General features: G+C 56.6%; 1 protein-coding gene across 3 annotated transcripts; it reads left to right on the top strand.

The window, feature by feature from the left end:
- Nucleotides 1–519: 519 nt before the first annotated feature.
- Nucleotides 520–19,204, top strand: CSK (C-terminal Src kinase). Of its 3 annotated transcripts, XM_063089469.1 has the most exons (14): nt 520–1,144; nt 6,541–6,608; nt 14,070–14,146; nt 14,489–14,602; nt 14,714–14,826; nt 15,200–15,419; nt 16,399–16,492; nt 16,700–16,765; nt 16,851–16,950; nt 17,046–17,136; nt 17,572–17,645; nt 17,743–17,938; nt 18,047–18,133; nt 18,377–19,204. In XM_063089469.1, the coding sequence occupies exons 3-14, from the start codon at nt 14,132–14,134 to the stop codon at nt 18,557–18,559; spliced, it is 1,353 nt and encodes a 450-aa protein (XP_062945539.1). In that variant the 5' UTR covers nt 520–1,144; nt 6,541–6,608; nt 14,070–14,131; the 3' UTR covers nt 18,560–19,204. The 3 variants fall into 3 exon arrangements, with proteins under 3 accessions (XP_062945539.1, XP_062945538.1, XP_062945540.1); XM_063089468.1 differs by lacking the exon at nt 6,541–6,608; XM_063089470.1 differs by lacking the exons at nt 520–1,144; nt 6,541–6,608 and adding an exon at nt 6,844–6,916.
- Nucleotides 19,205–19,666: the final 462 nt, after the last annotated feature.

Here is a 19,666-nt window from a genome sequence, read left to right as displayed (position 1 = left end):
GTTATCAGCACCACACTCTCACGAGTGAGCCACGGGCCGGCCCACCTCTCCACTTTTATCAATTATTTCTTTGCGACTGACGGTTGGCCTGTCAGTCTGTCCCCAGCCAACTGAGAACTCCTTGACAGTAATGAAGTGCTCTTACCAGTTGACCCCAGAACAGGGCCTGTCACGTTGTCAGTGGCAAAAAATGTTTGTGAATGAATGAGTGAATGAATGAATGCTTACTGCTGCGAGGGGCCCAGGCCCAGTCTCCATCGCTCTTACGTCGGGAGAGCTGCGCCCAGAGAAGGCTGGGAGTTTGCTCCAAGGCGGGCTGATGGGCCCTCTGGGAGGGACCTTCGGGAGCCTTCAACGCAGGCAGGCGGGTGGGGGCAGGGCGTGGGCGCGGACACACCCCCTGCAGTGCCCCCGGCGCCCAGCAGGGGGCGCCGCCCCGCCGGCCCACGCCCCGCCGCGCGCCGGGCAGGCCCCCTCGCGCAGGCGCGCTGCCGCGGGCGGAGGATCCGGGCCGCGCTTCCTCTGGCCGGGCCTGCGAGCTTCCTCCCAGCGGAGCCCCGGGCGAGCCGAGGTTGGTCGCCGCAGCCGAGCCCGCCACCGCCCTCCCGCTCCCGCTCCACTCCGCACCCTGCCCCGGGGGTCCTGCCGGGGCGGGGTCCGAGCAGGGCGACCGCCCGGCCGCGCCACCGTCGGGGTCGTCCCCAGGCTAGCCGTCCCTCCCGCCCCAGCCAGGCTCTGGCCGCCGGAGCCTCCCGGGCGTGGAGCGTGGGGAGCCCCCGCCTTCCCCGATCGAGCGTCCGGGGCGGCCCCCGGCAGCCGGCGCGACGTTCCAAAGTCGAACCTCGGTGGCTGCGTTCGGAAGCGGAACTCTGCCGGGGCCGCGCCGGCTACATTGTTTCCTCCCCCCCGACTCCCTCCCGCCCCCCTTTCCCCGCCTTTCTTCCCTCCCCGACCCCGGCCGCGCGGCCATCCCCCTGCCTCTGTCTGGCAGCCCCTCCTCCCCTCTCTTTGCACCCATTCCTCTTTGTACCGCACCCCCTGGGGACCCCTGCGCCCCTCCCCTCCCCCCTGGCCGCATGGACCGTCCCGCAGGCCGCTGATGCCGCCCGCGGCGAGGTGGCCCGGACTGCAGCGCCCGAGAGAGGTGAGTGCCTGGCAGTCCCGGAGGAGGTGGGCGTCCGAGTGTCCACTGGAGGGAGGAGGGTGGAGGTCGCACGTCCAGCCTTTCTTGCCGCCGCCGTCGCCGCTTCCACTCCCATCCCCCACCTCCTTTACCTCTCCTTCACGGGTTCGAATTCTCCCGGGAGCTACTGTCAGAACCCGACTGGGAGGGAGCGCACGAGGGAGGTACTGCCCTGTAGCGCCAGACTTGTCTCAGGCCAGCCTGAGTCCCCCTGAGTGGAGCTCAGAGTGGGGGCTGGCTGGAGCCCTGGAGGAAGAAGGATCAGTATGGGTCAGGGCCCTGGAGAATGGGCTGGACTCAGGGGAATTTGCCCTTCCCTGCCTAGGGCCTCCCTGCAGGTGCCCTGGCCTGCTTGGTTTTGACCTCTCCCTCATCCCTGAGTCCAGGGCCCAGCCACCTGCCTTGGGCCCTGCTAGAAACCCAGTTCCTGGGACCTAGCTTGTCACCCTTGGCCTCCCAGAAGACCAGGCCTAAGCCCAGAGACCTCTGACCCTTGGGTGGGGAAATTGGGCAGGACTTTGGTCTTGGGTGCAGGTGACACTGGGCATTAGCACCATGCCCCTACCTCCTGGCACCCTGGTCAGCCCATTCTTCCAGGCTCCTCAGGGCCCAGGCCAGGTATCAGGAAGGGGTGTGTCCAGCCACCAGACCTTTAGCGCTTAACTAGGGGTTCACTACCCTGACCATTTTGTAGACCAGAGAACGAGATTCAAAGGGGGAAGTTGATATCCCAGGCCTCTGGTGGAGTTAGGCCTGCTGTCTTTTCAGCCCCAGCTCTACAGAGCTGGTCTGCCGTGGGTAAAGGAAAACCAAGCAGGCACCTTTACCTACCAGGGACATAGGCCCCCAGCCTGGTCCAGGAGTGACTTTGTGGGGTAAGCACATGCTCCCCTGCAGAGGACTGGAGAGGAGGGGAAAGGCTTCCGGCCCCAGCTCTGCCTGGGTCTGCGTTGAGGCAGCATCAACACTAACCATGAAATTTCCCCTTGGTGCCTGAGGCTGTCGCACCAGCAGGGGATGTGGTGAGTGTGTGGGCACACCTGTGTGGTGTGTCAAGGAAGCCTGATCCTGGCTGCTGGTGCTGAATTGAAACAGCCTGGTGGTCAGTCCTGACCCAGCCCCCCACACACCTCTTACCCAGCTGGCACAGAAGCAGCCAAGTTCAGAACATGAATGGGATTAGGATGGGCAAGGTGGGAGCCTTGTCTCCACTGACAGCACCCCACAGCCTTGGCAACGGGAGCATTGTCAGGACAGGTGTACCCAAGGAGCCTATTTCATGCTCCCTGTACCTTGGGGGATCCCAATGTCTTCCTTGGTGTGGCCACAGCAGGAACAGGGCAAATGCAGCAGGTGTGAGGTTGGGAGTGTAGCAGGATCCCAGGAGGGCAGGCAGTTCCCTGGAGTATCCTGAGCCATGTCTGGGCCCCCTTGCAGTTGTGGGCGGTTTGGTTCCAGCTCAGGCCCCTGCCCTTTATTTAGGGTTTTTCTAGTTACCGTTACATGGACCATAGAGGGGACTCAGATGTCCTGGACCTGTGAGGTTCCCTCACATAGCCCCACACCCAGCCCTAACTTCCTTTCCAACCTGAGCAGGGCTGGGGCCTGACATGGTTGGGTGCTTCCTTACAAACTGTGAGCACTAGGGTGCAGCCCAGAGTTCCAAGGCCTTTGTAGAAAGGAGTCTGTCTTCAGGCTAGCACATGTGCAGGGCTATGTTTTGTATTTGGCGAGCCTGGTGCCTTCCTCCCTCTCAGAAGTGGCTGCTCTTCTCTCTGCATCAGGTCAAGGACACGGAAAGATGAGAAAACGTTCCTCTTCACCACTGCAGGACCCAAGAGGTTGAGCCCCACAGAGTGGCCTATGGCAAGTGTTGCAGAGGGGGGCAGAGTTCAGCTCCCCCAAATAAGCACAGGGCCAAGGCTTAGGAGCCACAGTGATGTGGCTGCCCCCAAAGGCCCCTAGGTTGCCTGATGGGGCAGGACTGCCTGGGTCCAATTCTGGACTGCATCATTTGAGAGATTTCAAAGGCTTGACATGTAGCCCCCAAAGAATAGAGGTATTGGGTGGTAAAGAGAAGGTAGGGAGAGATCCTCACGTCTGAGGGATTGTCCCATATGGGAAAGGCTGTCCCATGGCAGAAATGTACCAGGCACCTGGGCCAGAGCTGGTGAGCAGGGAGGTCCCAAAGAAGCAAATCTGAGCTCGTTATAAGAAAACTATGTATGTACCAATTTTCTTGATTTAGAAAGTACCAAAACAGCACTATAGAAAACTTAGAAAACAAACAAAAAAAATCACCCGCTGTATTTCTTCACCAGGCAGTGACTGTTAGCATGTTGGAGTTCCCTGCTGGTCTTTTCCTGATTTTTTCCATCATGGCTGCTATCATTTGAGTGTTTGTGCCATTCCTTCTTTCATTTAATACTGTGTCTGAGGGCATTTTTTCATGGTGCTACACGGTCTAAGTAACTTTACCTCTTGAAAGCTACAGAATATTCCAAGCAGCTCTGCCACAGCAACTTTGCACATAACCTCTTACTGAGCATGTGCGTTGTTTCCCATCTGTCGCTGTTGTGGTTGTTATTACTACAGGCCCCCAAAGCTGTCAGGAATATTGGAGAGAGCAGGCAACTTGGCACCCAACTGACATGGGTTCCAGGCCCTGCCATGGCACTTAGGCCAGGGTGGAGGGACCTTGGGCAAGTCACTGATCCTCTCAGCCAGAGTTCCTTTATATAAATAACAGGGATGGTGAGACCTGCTTCAGAGGCAAGTGAGGACAGTGTGAACTAACTAACTAGAAAGTGCCTGGCATGACCCCTCTCCTCTACTTACCATTTGTAAGTAGGGGTTGGCGTTGTGGAAAGAATGCCACTGCAGACTGCTTCAACGTGTGGGGAAGATGCCTGAGCCGCGAGCCGTGGTTGGCTGACCATTCAGCCAGCAGAGAGTTGGCCCCTGCCCAGGGAGCCCCTAGGACACCCTCTGGTCCTGAGGTTCTGGACTCCTATGGCCAGTGCCCTGACCCACCTCCCTGCCTTCCCCTCTCTCCCTCACCATGTGATTGGCTGGCCCAGGCATGGGGCTGGCCCTAAGAAGATGGGCTGCTGGTTGGTGTCAGGGCCTGACCCCACCCATTCCCCTTCCGGTCTCCCAGCATTAGAGCTGAGTGGACCAGGCCTATTTTCTGAGAGCCCAGCTGCCTCCCACTTCCCAGCTTGGGCTAGGCCAGCCCAGCGCAGCATTTCCCCAGTGGAAATAGAGGCCTCCTTAGCCTGAGACTTGGGCAAGGAACCCAGGCATCCTAAGACCCAACCCGGGCACAGCCATGCCAGCCTCATCTTCCCATCCTTTCCCAGCAGCCAGGGAAGGGAAGAAGTCTAGGAGGTGGGGGTCTGGATTCTAGAGCCTCCCAGCTGGGAGTTATAAGGGAACATAGACGGTCCAGAGTCACTTGGGAACTCACGTGTGTTAGTGTTCTCCTCCTTGGCAGGTGTTCCCCACGTCTAGCCTGAGTGTGTACCACAGTTACACACCTTGCTCTCGTTCTGCTTCTATGGAGAGCAGAGTAACCAGGAGTATCCTCCTGAGGCCACCCCGTGGGCAGTAGGAGGAAACCAGTCTTAGCTTGGCACTCCCTGGGCCTAAGGGACCATAGCCCCAGATGACCCTAGGGTGGACCAGGACTAACATAGGCAGGGGCTCCTCCCCCAGCTGGCCCCTCCAATGCAGAGGTCCCTCAGGCACACAGCCTCAGGACTCTGGTTGCCAGATTTTTGCCTGTGGAGCGTCTTCCTCCTCCTGGTCTTGGTGCGGGGGAAGTGGGCATTACAACTGCCCTCCTGTCCCACAGTTTGGGCTGGGATGTGGTCACAGGGTGGGGCCGTCCCCAAGATGCTGGCCTGGCTGGGGTGAACCCTTCGGATGTTTCTTAGTTCCCGCCACCGTTGGTTGGGGATAGGATGGGTGGAGGATCAGGCTGCCCCCCACGCCCGGGAGGGAGCACTGCCTCCATTCCTCCTCCCTTCTGGGTCCCTTCATCCATGGGCTGGAAATAGAAACCGCTAAGTAATGATTAAAGTCAAATTCAGACCTAAAAATAAAGAGCTGGTAAAGGAATAGCTAGTATGCTCTCTGCATGGCTGAGGGGAGAAGCGAGCAGGGAGACGCTGGCTCTGGGTGGCTGAGCCCCTGCTCACCGGGATCAGGAGTGCTCCACCAGTTGCGGGGGGCTCTTTTATTGGACATGATGCAGCCTGCGGTGCCCATTGGTTATAGACTGCACCCGTCAGGGGCAGACTGGCAGGACCATGTAGAAAATCTCATTTTTCCCATGGGGAAACTGAGGCCCAGAAGGAAGAAGTGGTTTGTCCAGCGACTCTCTGGGAGCTTCCCTTAGCAGGCCTCCAGAGACCAGAGGGCCCGATGCAGCCCAGCCCGCCTTTTCTGCCTGCTCAGTTTCTCTTCCTGGTTTTGAGGTGCTGTGATGAGGGCAGCTTCTCATCACACTCTAGCTGTGTACACCCTCCGACCGCAGCTTCCCTCCGCCTCTCCCCTCCCCTTCTGTGGTCTGGGCCCAGAGTCGAAGGAACAAGCAGAAGAGAAGCTTGGTTGGCACTGCTGCGACTGTCATGCTCTCAGCAAGGTTGGAAGCCTTGTGGGCGGGTGAAAACCTGGGTGTCATCTAACCCCTGTCCACACTGGCTGCTGCTTCTCCGCCCTCCCCAACCTGGCACCTGGTCTCCACCCAGCCTTGTGCATCTGCAGCCTGTGCTGTCCATGCTGCAGGGAGATAAGGGGGGAGGATGGAGAACGAACCCTGAGAGCTTCCCTGCTGGCCAGTAGAGGAGACCAGACTCAGGGGAGTCAATTAGGGGAGGCTTGTGGTTCCAACTTCCTGTCAGGGCTGGTGGGAGCTCAGAAGCTGGTGATCTACGTGGGCTGGAGCAGCCTGGAGGACTTCCTGGAGGGGAAGGGCCTGTGAAAATTGAGAAGCATTTCAGGAAGAAGCATGGTGGGGGAGAGATCCTTGTTTGGACCTTCTCTAGGGCTGCTGGGTCTCTAGTTGCTGTGAGGCCCCAGGCAAGCTCTTAGCCTCTCTGTGCAAGGCCAGGATATGCAGATGAGCAAGAAGTAGGCACAGATGTACCTCTGCTTCCCAGAACAGAAGGGCCAAGCTCTGGGCAGACCTTTTCTTGGTGCCCCTCATCTGTCCATTTTCAGGGTGTCATATGTCCTGCTTAGGGAAAGGTTGGGGGAAAGGTCTCCTGCGCAAGATTCTGACAGTTCAAGTCCCTGTTCTACCCCTTGGAAGCCAGATGACCCTCCTCAGAGCCTGTTTTCTCCTCTAACAGAAGTCAGCATTGCCCCATGTGGTTTCTTGAGGATTAAATGACTGGCGCAGGGCCCCAAACCAGGTTGGGTGAGTAGGCTTTCGTGCTCGTGCTTTCATGTGTGCAGTCCATCCCGCTGGGGGAGAGCGTCGATCCCCGCTTCTCCCTCAAGGGGTAGCAATTCTGTCTATCCCTTGTGTTGGCCCCCATAGCTCTACCTTCTGACCTGTGTGTTCTGCAGGTCCCAGTTCTGAAATGTGGAGACCAAAAGTCTGGGGGCCAAGGTTCTAGACAGCTCGTGGGCCTCTGGACCTCAGTCTCTCCAACTATAGTGTGGCTAAGGAGACTTTGGAGAGAGAGACAAGGATACTCCATGGCTTTTAAGGGTTCATTGGAGGTTAGTGCTGGGAGACTGTATGTAAATGTAGATAAATGAAGATGCAAAGACCACAGTCTGCACTAAGGGGGTGAGGGGAACTGAGGCCTGGGTTTGGGCCCTGGGGAGGCCCAGAGTCCCCGTTGCCCAGCACACGTAGGTAATTAGGCTCCTGAGCGGTAATTAGAAATCTTTCTGGGCCAGGAGTGGCAGCCTCAAGCCGCAGCGGTGTGGGGGGGAGGCTCCCGTTAGCCTCTCCTCAGCCCAGCCCCCACCTCTTCCAAACCGCTAGATGGGATTTCCGATCCCACTGAGCCATTGGGAGCAGGAAAAAAGCCAGTGAGTTGCTGTAATTTGGTGTTTAACATTTTTCAGCCACTAAACTCGCCCTTCCCCTTAGGTCAGGGGTACTGAAGGCTGAGGGACTCCCGAGGTGAGGCTAGGGCAGCATGCACTGGAGCCAGCACGAGCCATCTTACAGTCCCTCCCCCTCTTCCCAGGGAGGTTTAGAACCCTCCAGCCCTACCTCCTGGTGTGTGGCTGGGGTGTGACAGTGCTGTCAGCCTGGGTGCCTGCTGCAGAACCAGGGGTGGGGCTGGTTTTATTGCTGCCAAACCAGCCCAACTGCTGGCAGGTGCCCCGCCCTCATCAGGTGCACTGCCCTTTCTGAGGGGGTGTGCCAAATCTGAAACTTAATTCTGCCTGTGTCTGTCCTGTGACCTGTAGGAAACTTCCAGCTGGGCTCAGAGCCTCCTTGGGCCCCCACCCCAAGACTTCCTCAGCCTTCATTAACTCCCTCTGTACCACAGTTTGGAATCTTAGTCTCAGCCTGCTTCTGCTCTGCACACCCCTTTCCCAGCTGCTTCCCCCTGAAATCCTTCCAGCTGCCTCTCCCCTCCCCCTTCCTCCTGGAAGCTTTCCCAGCTGGCTCCTGTCTCTCCTCAATCTATTGAGGCACTGAGCACTCCAGGCCAGGATTGACCACTGGTGGCCAGGCAGACAGGAGCCAGGTCTGCCTTTTGTCAGGGTCCCCAGCACCAGGACCCAGGCTGAGCACAGAAGAGAGACTGATGAGTGAATATCTTGGGTCCCCAAGGGCAGGACCTCCTAGGCCCTTTCCTCCTCCTGCCCATCCTGGCCTACCAAGCATGGTGCTGGGCACACAGGATGGCTCCTGAAATGTTGGCTCAAAGAATGAGAAGGCAAGGTGGCTGTCCCAGCCCCCAGAGGGCCTGTCCAGCTGGGTCCTGTGACAGGACCAGAGTCTCCAGGGGCCACAGCCCTGAGTCCCCAGGTCTCTTGTGCACTTCCCTTTTCAGTGTGTATTTTTAGCAGGGTGTAAACAGTAACTGAAGGCTCCCATGCCCCATTAGGCAGCAGAGTTTTGGTGAGGGGGGCAGGGCAAGGAACCCCTTGACCTATCCTGGCCCTTAGCACGTGCCTGGCTTTGGTGTTCTACAGCTGCCTCCAAGGCAAAGAAAGGGCAGCCTGGGAGTTTCTGGGCTCCCAATTCCCCTTCATCTCCCCTCCCTGCAAGCCTGGGTTCCCAAGAAAAGCCTGCCTGAGGCTGCGGCCACTGACCTCAGCACTTGGGCACAATGCCCAGTATGTTCCCGGGACCCCAGCACAAGGGCTGCTGGGAGCAAGTTTTGGGACAGGAAGTCAGAGTGAACACTGGCCCTGCCACATCCTAAGTCCCCTGTCCTCTAGCCCTCGTAGGGGTGGGGTGACAGCTGCTGTCCTTTTGGGGTTAAATATAGTCCCATTGGTTATAGGACCTCAGTGTGGTACAGCCAGCCTGGCTTCCCCCCTTTGTTCATTCGTTTATTTGTTCATTCATTCATTCATTCAGCACTTATTTACTGAGCGGCCACCATGGGCCCAGCCCATGCTGGGGATGCAGACATGAGTCAGACCCTAGCTCTCCCCCTACACAGCTCCCACTCCACCCGAAACCACAGGCCACAGCCAGTGAGGTTCTCACTGGAACACAGGGATGTGTGAGAGGCCCGGGCAGCCAACACAGCTGGGGACCCAAGGAGGGCTCCTGACAGAGGTGGTTTACAAAAAGTTATTATTGTCAATTTTATTTTTAGGGGGAAGGTAATAGATGCATGTGGTTTAAAAAGAAAAGTCAAAAAGAACGTAATAGCACATATGCAGTAAAAAGTAAGTTTCCCTTGAACTTGGTCCCATTCTCCCTTCCCATCCCAGAGGCAACCTCTGTTATCAGTTTCCTCTGTCTTTCCAAAGATAATCTAGGCATCTCTGAGTTAAGGTACACAGTATACATCTTTAAAAACACAACTGGTAGTATACCATAGATTATCTGCACCTGGCTTTTTTAAAGCCTTTTATTTTGAGTATTTCAAACCTACCATAAAGTTGAAGTAGTAGTACAATGAATATTGATATATCCTTCACCCAGGTTTCCCTGTTCTTAACATTTTGCCACATGTGTTTTGCCTCTTCTTTTATCTGCGTAGACATATGTGTGTGGGGTTTTTTTGTTGATTTGTTTGAGTGTTAGTTGCAGGCATCGTATCATTCGCTCCTGAGAACTTTAGCATATACCTCTTACATAATCACAGTACCGTGATCACACTGAAACATTGGTGTTAATTCTATGATACTGTCTATTACTTTCATTTCCCCAACTGTCCTCACATGATTTTTATAGCTGGTTTCCACCCCCAATCCAGAATCCAATTCACAATCATGTATTGAATCTTGTCATGTTTCTTTAGTGTCCTATTTAATCTAGAACATTCTCTATCCCGCCCCCCTTTTTTTGGTATTTTATGACATTGATGTCAAGAATCCAGGGCAATTGTTTTGGATTTGTCTGATTGCTCCTTCCTGATTGGAATCAGGTTAAACAGCTCTGGCAGGAATATTACACAAGTGATGCTGTGCCCTCCTCAGTACATCACACAGGAGGCACTTATTGTCCTGTCTCCTTTATTTACTTATTTATTTTTATGGTGCTGGCCGGTATGGGGATCCGAATCTGTGACCTTGGTGTTACCAGCACCACACTCTCCCAAGTGAGCTAACTGGCCAGCCTCCTTTTTGGTGATGCTTAATTGGATCACTTGGTTAAGGAAGTGTCTGCCAGATCTCCCTATTGTGAAGGTGCTTTTTCCTCTTTCTGATTAGTCCATTGGGTGGTACTTGAATGCCCTGTCTCTGTCCTCCTCCCCCAGCAATTTCCTTCAATGACTTGAGCTGGTGTTTTGCCATTTTACTTACTATGTCATTGGAAGTGTTCCGTATCAGCACCTGGAGATCTGTTCTGGCCCCATCACCGCTGGAGCTACGCTGCTCCCTTTTGGGGAGGTCTGGTCACTTATTACCCAGTCCCCCACTAGTGGACATAAAGGCTGTCTCCCCATTTCTTGTTACTCCAAACAGTATACTGCAGGGATTGTCCTACTACATTTTTTCTTAGGCATGTGTACAACAGAAGAAGCTGAAATTCCTCAGCTGCACCCCCAAGGTTGAGTGGAAGTTCCTTGGGTAGAGAAGAGGGTGGGAGTGGGGAGGAAATAGCAAGGCAGGGAAGTGGGCAGGGCACAGATGTCCTGGGAACTGCAAGTGGGAAACTCGTCTGGCAGGTAGGAGCCAGCAAGTACCAGAAAGGTCAAGTGACTTTTCCATGGTCACTCAGCAAGTTGGTGGCAAAACCATGTACATGACGCCTAGGACAGCATTCCTGCACTGCCTCTGTAGAGTGGCCTGGCCCTAAGTTCAGATAAGCCCAGAAAGGACCCCCGTCTGTGCCTGACACAGGCTGGATGTGGAGGCCTGAGTTTGCAGTAGCCCCTCCCAGCCACTCTGGCTCTCTCAGCCTGTGACTCAGAGGGGGAGGGGCTCACCTCCTGGGGATGCCATAAGAAGGGGGCCCCAGCACAGGCACCGGCTGGGAGGCTGCTTAGCCATCCTGGGCTCATGACCTCACCAGGGAGGGGCTGTCTGAGAGGGTCAAGGCTCCCTCTTGCATCTGTGGCAAGGCAGACAGCGTTCCTAGTGCTGAGAGGCAGTGACTCCAGTTCTCAGAGCAGCGCTTGGAGTTGCAGGGTTATTACCAATCCATTGTACAGAGGGGGAAACTGGGTCCCAAATTCACAGCCGGTAGAATAAAGGTGATTAGCTCCTCTTTCCCCTTTCCAGATCCTCTGCAGCCTTTAAAGCCCAGCCCTGCAAGATAGCCCACCTTGCTCCTCCTGACCACTCCTGGGCTTGCCTCTTCCTCTCAACACCACCTTCTATGCCCGAGGGCAACTTCTGGGGGCATAGTGTGGGGCAGAGAGGCACTAGGGGATTGGGGAAGGACAGGCCAAACTGCTCAGGAGTCTGACGCCTGAGTGGAACAGGATGCTCACTCTAGGTGTGACCTCAGGCAAGGCCACCTTGCCTCTGGGCTTCCCTCTGGGTCCTCATCTTATAACGGGGATAATAATAGCCTCTCTCTTGGAGTTGTTAGAGGATTTGATGAGCTATAATGTGCCAAGGACAGGGCCTGGCACAGAGTAAGTGCTCAGAAAACAAGGCCTGTTATTATTTTTATTATTATCATCAAAGCAATGGGGAGGTGGTGGCGGCAGCAGCTGCAGGCCAGGAAGGGAGTGTTTGTAAACTGACAGCTAGAAGGGTGACTAACAGTGCCACAGCCTCTGAGGCCTCCTGCAGTGGCAGCGGCAGCAAGTTTTGGGAGAGAGGGGGCGGCACAGGGATGTGGAGAGGTAGCAGGACCCCTGTTCACAAGGTCCTGAAGGTTGGGGCCCAGCCAACCACAGTGGGACCCCAACTCAAGCTCTGGGCTGTCACCCCCAGCTAATGTGTGACTTCGTTCTTGAGCCTCAGTTTCCGCTTCTATAAAATGGGGGTAAGAAGGATTCACAGGCCCCCCATAACTTGCAGTCTGAGAGGACCTTGGGGGTGGGGTGGTCCTGTCCCCAAGGTGGTTCAGCCGTGTGAATGTGGGTAGACGTGGAGGTTTCCAGGCTCATCCTCCTTGGGCTTCAGTGTCCCTGCTGGGTTTGATGGGCTGGCTCCTGGGGGCAGGGTGGGCCGTGTCCTAAGAGGAAGGGAAGTCCTTTTGTCTGGGGGAGTGGTGGGAGGCATGCCAGACACTTCCAAGTTTGGGACCTCATTCCACTCCCTCCACAGACCGCATGTAGAGGACCCCTGTCTCCCTTTCAGGGTGAGGGTGTGAGGCTCAGAAGGGTCAAGTCTGTCGCCCTGAGTTGCACACTTGGCAGAGCTGGGTTTTAAGCTCAGGTCTGCCTGGCTGTAGAACCAGGTGTGTGGCCTGGAAGTGGTGGTTGTCTTCCCTGGCCCTCTTCTCCCCAGTTCCTTCCACTCTCCAAGATCACAGGTTCCCCTGCTGAAGCCCCAGGCCCCATCACCCTCAGACTCAAATCCTGTTTCTTTACATTGGCCTTGGAAGCCCCCTTGCCACCTGGCAAGGTTTCTGCCAGGCCCACTTGAAACCATCCCCTGCAGCAGACTGACAGGATGCTTGGGGTGGACTGTGGAAGCTCAGGGTCCTAGGGCCCCAGATGGGCAGAATCTGCCTCCCACCTGCCCTCACCATCATCTTTCACTCATGCCAGTTTCTCTTGGCTGTGCCAGCTTTTTAGCCCGACCCTTTGGTCAGGCTGCTGCACCAATCTGGGCTGCCTTCTCGGCCACACTCTGCCTTTCTAAGCCCTCCAGTCTTCGAGGCTCAGCGCTGCCTCCTCCAGGAAGCCTGTGTAAGCTGTGCAGTCCTTGCTCACTTAACACCCCACAGCGCCTGCTCAGATGTCTTCTCCCTCTTCCTGGCCTGGGGTAGGTGCTGATGTGTATAACCAGCAGCTCAGCCCCTGGACCTCATCCATCCCATCAAATGAGCCTGGCGTCGAGGCTCATGAAAGAGATTCTCTTCTAACATACTGTGACCATGGAGAAGCCCCTGGCCCTGTCTAAGGATCAGTTTCCTCACCTGTAGAAAGGAAACAGTAGCCCCAGCCCCTCTACTTCCTGAGACATGTCCAAGGGGGCTCTGGGCTGTGTTTGGGAAGAAGATGGTGGTGATAGGAGCTCTGGGCTGGGGCTGCAAAGTACATATGTGTAGACAGGCTTGGCTTGCTGCACCTGGGGCACAGGATTGGCAGGGTAGCTTTTGTGAGGGAGTCAACTTTATTAAAGTAAACATACACCAAAAAGTGCACCAACCGTAAGGGTACAGCTCAGTGAATCACCACAAAGTGAACCCACCCTATGACTGGGCTCAGAAAATGCATATAACGAGCATCTAGAGGTCCCCTTGTACCCCTTTCAGTCCCTCGCCCCCCCCACCCAAGGGCAGTTGTTGTCCTGACAGCATGAATTGGTTTGGGCCGATTTTGAACTTTATACAAACGGAATCACATAGTATGTGCTTTTCTGTCTGGCTTCTCGGTTAACACTATGTTTAGAAATTCATCAGCATTGTTTTGTGAGCTGTAGTTCATTTGTGTTCACTGCTATACAGTGTTCCATTTTGTGAATCTGCATAGTTTATCCACTTTACTCTTGATGAGCATCTGGGCAGATCCCAGTTTGAGGTTTATTACAAATGATGTTGCTGGGAATGCTCCTGGGCCTACCTTGGTGGACACTGCTGTTTTCTCTTGGGTGTGTACCTGGAAGTGGGCTCGGTGTGCATTTGGCTTTGGAGATGCTGCAGGGCAAGCTTTTGTAGTTAAAGGACCTGAAGGGCTCACAGAGCATGAGTGACTTCCTGGGTCACACAGAGCCTTCTCAGTCTCACAGAGCTGCCTGGGCCCCTTCCCCCATGTTAGTTAGCTCCTGGGACTGATGGGGCTGATGGCAGGTGGTGCTCGTGCTGCCAACCCTCCAAGCATCCTTTGTCTCTCTTGGCTGTTCTGTTGGGTCTGTAAGGCTCCTGGGGCTTAGGGTTGGCCCCCTTTGTCCTTGAGGGTCCTCAGCCTCCATGTTCCTGCCACTTCCTCTGTTCAGTGCCCTTAGGCTGCTGAGACTAGAAAGAGCAGCCCTTGTCCCAAGTCCCAACTCGAGGAAACCTTTGGCACCTGTTCACACTCCTGTTGGGAAGGATCTGGAGTTCAGTGATTACGTGGAGCCCATCTCCTCATACCCCTTCACAATCTTTGCCCTTCTCCCATAGCTCTAATGGTACCAAGTGATAGGTCAGCCTTCCTGTGACACAGGGACGCCAGATCTGAGAAGATGTCGGCAATACAGGTACCGTGGGCTTGTGGGGTGTAGGGTATTTGCGTATACCCAGGAAAGAGAACGGGGTTTTAGATCAAACCATTCCCCTTTTTCCCAGCCCTTGTCCCATCCCAGCTTTCAATAAAGTAGAATTCCAGTGTGCATTGTCAGACACAGGGCCTCAAGACAGGAGCACAGCTCTGGGGCCTGTGGAGGAATCTCAGCTGGAAGGGACCCAGAGTTCTCAGGGGAAGGAGTGCCTCATCCAGGCTCAGGGAGGGCAGCTAAGAAGCTGTGACCTTGAGCGTGTGCAGGCAGGTGGGTGGAGAGGGGCCCAAGGCTGCACCCTCCCACCTGTTGCCTGCCCTGCAGGCCGCCTGGCCATCCGGTACAGAATGTATTGCCAAGTACAACTTCCATGGCACCGCTGAGCAGGACCTTCCCTTCTGCAAAGGAGATGTGCTCACCATTGTGGCTGTCACCAAGGTACTCAGGGAACCCACCTCACCCTCCCACCTCTGGGGCTTCTCTCTGGGTCTTGGTTTCCCTGTGAAGGAGGGTGGGCCTGAAAGTGTGTCTGTGCTGCCCCCTCCCCAGGACCCCAACTGGTACAAAGCCAAGAACAAGGTGGGCCGTGAGGGCATCATCCCAGCCAACTATGTCCAGAAGCGGGAGGGCGTAAAGGCGGGTACCAAACTCAGCCTCATGCCGTGAGTACCTGGAGAAGGGGTCGGGGCCACCCAGCCTAGGGAGAAAAGAAGAACAGGCCCTGTTCGCTCTTATCAGAGGAGAGCAGGGGGCTAGAGCCAGGTGCTGGCATGTAGGTGGGGGCTTCCTGAGGAGAGGGGCAGGGTGTGGGTGCTGGACCTCACAGAGAGGGGAGGATGGCATAGGAGGGCAGAAGACAGAAGGGACAGGGAGCAGAAAATGAGGGCCTCAGATACCTGACTGAGCAAGTGGGAACCATGGAAGGTACTCCGTGGAAGGGACCAGAGGGAGCACCTTCAGAAAGGGGAGGCTGTCAGGAGGCACCAGGGTCAGTCCCCTTGGGCCACTATGACGCCTGGCCCCACCACCCCCTAGCTGGTTCCATGGCAAGATCACACGGGAGCAGGCCGAGCGGCTTCTCTACCCGCCAGAGACAGGCCTGTTTCTGGTGCGGGAGAGCACCAACTACCCCGGGGACTACACGCTGTGCGTGAGCTGCGAAGGCAAGGTGGAGCACTACCGCATCATGTACCATGCCAGCAAGCTCAGCATCGACGAGGAGGTGTACTTCGAGAACCTCATGCAGCTGGTGGAGGTGAGCCAGTAGGGCACCTGCCTGTGGCCTCACCCCGCACTCTCACGCCCTCCTCAACCCACCCACCCGGGAACACTTGCACACAACTATGGACTCTAGCTCCAGCCCCACTACTTCTTCCTGGGTGACCTGGGCACATTGTGCAACCTCTGTGAGCCCTCATTTTCTCACATCTTTACAGGAACACCTGCTGCATGCCAGGATTGGTCTCTGACCCCACAATGCCACCTCAAGGATGGTAGCATTAGCCCCATTTTGTAGACCAGGAAATGAAAGTTCAGAGTAGTTAAGGGGCCTGCCTAAGGTCACACAGCCATAAATTGGAGGTGCCAGAACTAGCTTCCCTTCTGTCTGTCTAATCCCAGAACTAACTTCCCTTCAGCCACTCACAGAACTACATGCCCAGATGTGTGTATATAAACATGAGCTATATATTGTGATGGCCAGGTCCCCCAGGCTTCTGCATCTGCACGGACGTGCCCACATGTTCCTGCAGCTTCCGAGGCCAGCTCTGCCAGCCCTGGCCAGGCTACACCTGGCATCTGGTAGCCGCAGGCAGACTCCCAGATGTCTACCATACTCACTCTCATATTCCGCCTGCTGGCCTGGTGTGGCCTGTGGTAGGGGAGGGCGGGGGTCCCTGGCACACTTGGTTAAAGGTTGGTATCAGGACCGAGCCAGGATTTGCCCTCTGCTTCAGGATACTGGCGAGGCACAGAGTGGTAGTGACAACTGGGTGTTTGTCCAACAGTGGGTGTTGAGTGGCAGGAGAAATGGGTCATGTGTCAGAGTAGGGTTTTCCCAACCCTTGCCCTGCCAGAAATGGGGAGCCGTCCCCACGCAAAGCAACGGCTGGCCAGGCAAGCTCAGCCTCTGCCACCCTCTGGTGGTCAGGCCTGGGCGGTGCATGTGAACAACTGGGTGGTGGGGTGCCATGGGGGCTGGCTCTGAGTGCCCTGCCCTGTCCTCCCCTTCCCAGCACTACACCTCAGACGCAGATGGGCTCTGTACTCGCCTCATCAAACCAAAGGTCATGGAGGGCACAGTGGCGGCCCAGGATGAGTTCTACCGCAGTGAGTGTGCCCTACTCCCAGACCTCTTGCCCACCCCCGTCCACCTGCCCAGGCTTCCATGCACTTCCCCATCCAGGGAGACCTTCAAGGTCTTCATCCTGGAGACCTCCAAGGAACCCTACACACATGATAGTCCAGTCTGCCTCTGTCATCCCAGCTGTGACCCCCAGCCTGGCCTCCACACCCCTCACCGGCCCCTCCTCACAGGTGGCTGGGCACTGAACATGAAGGAATTGAAGCTGCTGCAGACCATTGGGAAGGGGGAGTTTGGAGGTGAGCTGGAGGGGCTGGGGGTCCCAGGAGGGCCCAAGGGACTGTGGGGAGTCCAGGGAACAGCCCCAGCTATCTTCCCCCACAGATGTGATGCTGGGCGATTACCGAGGGAACAAAGTTGCTGTCAAGTGCATTAAGAACGATGCCACTGCCCAGGCCTTTCTGGCTGAAGCCTCGGTCATGACGTGAGTTGGAGCAGGGGTGGGTGGGGAGGTTGCCTGGGGTGGGAGGGCAGTACGGGGAGGCTTGGTGGGCTTTGACCACCCCCGTCCTGCCCCAGGCAACTGCGGCACAGCAACCTGGTACAGCTTCTGGGCGTGATCGTGGAGGAGAAGGGCGGGCTCTACATCGTCACTGAGTACATGGCCAAGGTGGGCACTGCCCCAAGATCTGGGACTGAACACTGGGCCTTCTAGCTGCCCTAAACCTCCCACCATGCACATGGGCCCCTGCTCCCTCAGTCCCCCTTGTCCCAACTGAGCTTTGAAGTCACCAGGGCTCACCTTTTGTCCTGGCTCATCACTTAACTGTGACCTTGGACAAGTCCCACAGCTCTCCAAGCCTCGCTTTCCTCACCTGCGAAGTGGAGATAATAACAAAGCCCACCTCAGAGTTGTAAGAGTTCAAAGAGACCATGCTGAGTCTTGCTGAGCACAGTATTCAGCAAGGATGTGGGACCCCTCCCCTGCTCCTTCCCTTTCCTCACACCTCCCTTGGGTGTCACCATTTACCCAGCCCCCAAGCCCACTGTTCCTGAGGGCTGCAGGGCAAGTCTGACCTGGGGGGCTGTCTGTCCTGCCCCCCAGGGGAGCCTGGTGGACTATCTGCGGTCACGGGGTCGGTCGGTGCTGGGCGGAGACTGTCTCCTCAAGTTCTCACTGTGAGTGAAGCAGCGCCAGGGGTGGGGGGTTCGAAGGGGACCCCACCCTGCTATGGGAGCCCCAGTCTGAGGGGACATGTGACTGGCCTGCCCCCAGAGACGTCTGTGAGGCCATGGAATATCTGGAGGGCAACAACTTCGTACACCGGGATCTGGCTGCCCGCAATGTGCTGGTGTCTGAGGACAACGTGGCCAAGGTCAGTGACTTTGGCCTTACCAAGGAGGCCTCCAGCACCCAGGACACAGGCAAACTGCCAGTCAAGTGGACAGCTCCCGAGGCCCTGAGAGAGAAGGTGAGACGGGCCTCCCTCCAGGCCAGAGCATTGGTAGGTGGGGGTCCTGGGTCACCCCGAACCCCAGATTCCCAGGACCTGATGCTGCTTTTCCCGTCCACATGACAGAAATTCTCCACCAAGTCTGATGTGTGGAGTTTTGGAATCCTTCTCTGGGAAATCTACTCCTTTGGGCGAGTGCCTTATCCAAGAATTGTGAGTATAGGCTGGGGCCAGGGGCATGGCTGGGTTGAGGGTGGGGCGTGGAGCAAGGTAGGGGTGGCACGGGTGTGGTGGGCCCCGCCTCTGCAGTCTGAGGCCTAGAAGCACAGACCTGCCCCGGGGAACTTCCAGGCTGCTTCCTGGGCCTGTGTCTGAAGCGGAGCTGAAGGGGATCCCTGAAGAGGGTTGCTGGGGAGTCAGGCCCTGCACTGACTCATACCACCCACCTGCCCACAGCCCCTGAAGGATGTCGTCCCTCGGGTGGAGAAGGGCTACAAGATGGATGCCCCCGATGGCTGCCCACCTGCAGTCTACGAGGTCATGAAGAATTGCTGGCACCTGGATGCCGCCGTGCGGCCCTCCTTCCTACAGCTTCGAGAGCAGCTCGAGCACATCAAAACCCACGAGCTGCGCCTGTGACCACCAGCCTCGGCCCAGTCACGGGCCTGTGGGGACTGAACCCGGAAGGTTGTGGACCCTGCTTGCTGGGCCCAAACTGGAACTGAGCCCCAGCGGGCCGGTGGGCCTCTTTCCTCTGCCCCAGCCTATGCCCCCTCTGGCCCCCAGGGACCCTGCCTAGGCCTGGCACCTTCTCTTGTGGACCCGCCTCTGGGGCTTGGGGAGCCCACTGAAGGGGCCAAGAATGGAGGAGGCTGAAGAGCAAGAGGCAGCGCCCCTACAGTGGTCAGGCTTCCTGGGCCTCCCATCGCTCGCCTTCTTAGAGTTTTCATTCCCTTCCTTTTTTGAGATTTTTTTCTGTGTGTTTATTTTTTATTATTTTTCAAGATACAGAGAAAGAAAATACCCAGCAAATGGGCATTTTACAAGAAGTACGAATCTTATTTTTCCTGCCCCGCCCACAAGGGTCAGGGCGGGATCAGGACCCATCACCCCAGCCTTGTCCCCATTCCGTGTTCTGTGTCCCATGTCGCCTCGGTCCGCCCCGTGTTTGCGCTTGACCATGTTGCACTGTTTGCATGTGCCCAAGGCAGACGTCTGTCAGGGGCTTGGATTTCATGTGCCACTGCCGCTCGCCACCCGCCTTGTGAGATGGAATCGTAATAAACCACGCCATGAGGACACCGCCACCCAGCCTCGGCGCTTCCTCCACTGATCCTGCCTGTCCTGCCCAGTGGTCTCCCCATGCCATCTTGTCCATCCCCCTGTCTCTGTGAGTGGGGCTGGGTGGGGAGCATGGCCAGGAGATGTAGCCGCCGCTTTGTGTCAGCTGCACGAGTGAGTGTCCTGTGTCTGCCCGTGAAGAGTGCTCGCTGCCTGCCCCACCTCGTGTCTGGGGCCCCACCTGGCATCAAGGCCCCATCCACAGGATGCTTCCTTGGGGGGGGTCTGGCTGCCTCTTCTGCTGTATTCAAGCCTTCAGCACAGGGAGGGCTGGAGCCAAGGATGGGGGCCACTTAGGCCTGAGCAGATGATCCCAGTCGAGCCCCCTGTTCAAGAATGAGAAAAAGCAGTGGTGGGCCTGGGAGCTGGGTGGGGACCCCCGGTAGGAAATAAGATGAAGGTTTC

Source organism: Cynocephalus volans, chromosome 3 (assembly GCF_027409185.1).
Source record: "Cynocephalus volans isolate mCynVol1 chromosome 3, mCynVol1.pri, whole genome shotgun sequence".
Classification (NCBI taxonomy): domain Eukaryota; kingdom Metazoa; phylum Chordata; class Mammalia; order Dermoptera; family Cynocephalidae; genus Cynocephalus; species Cynocephalus volans.
This window is presented reverse-complemented; position numbering and strand designations above follow the sequence as displayed.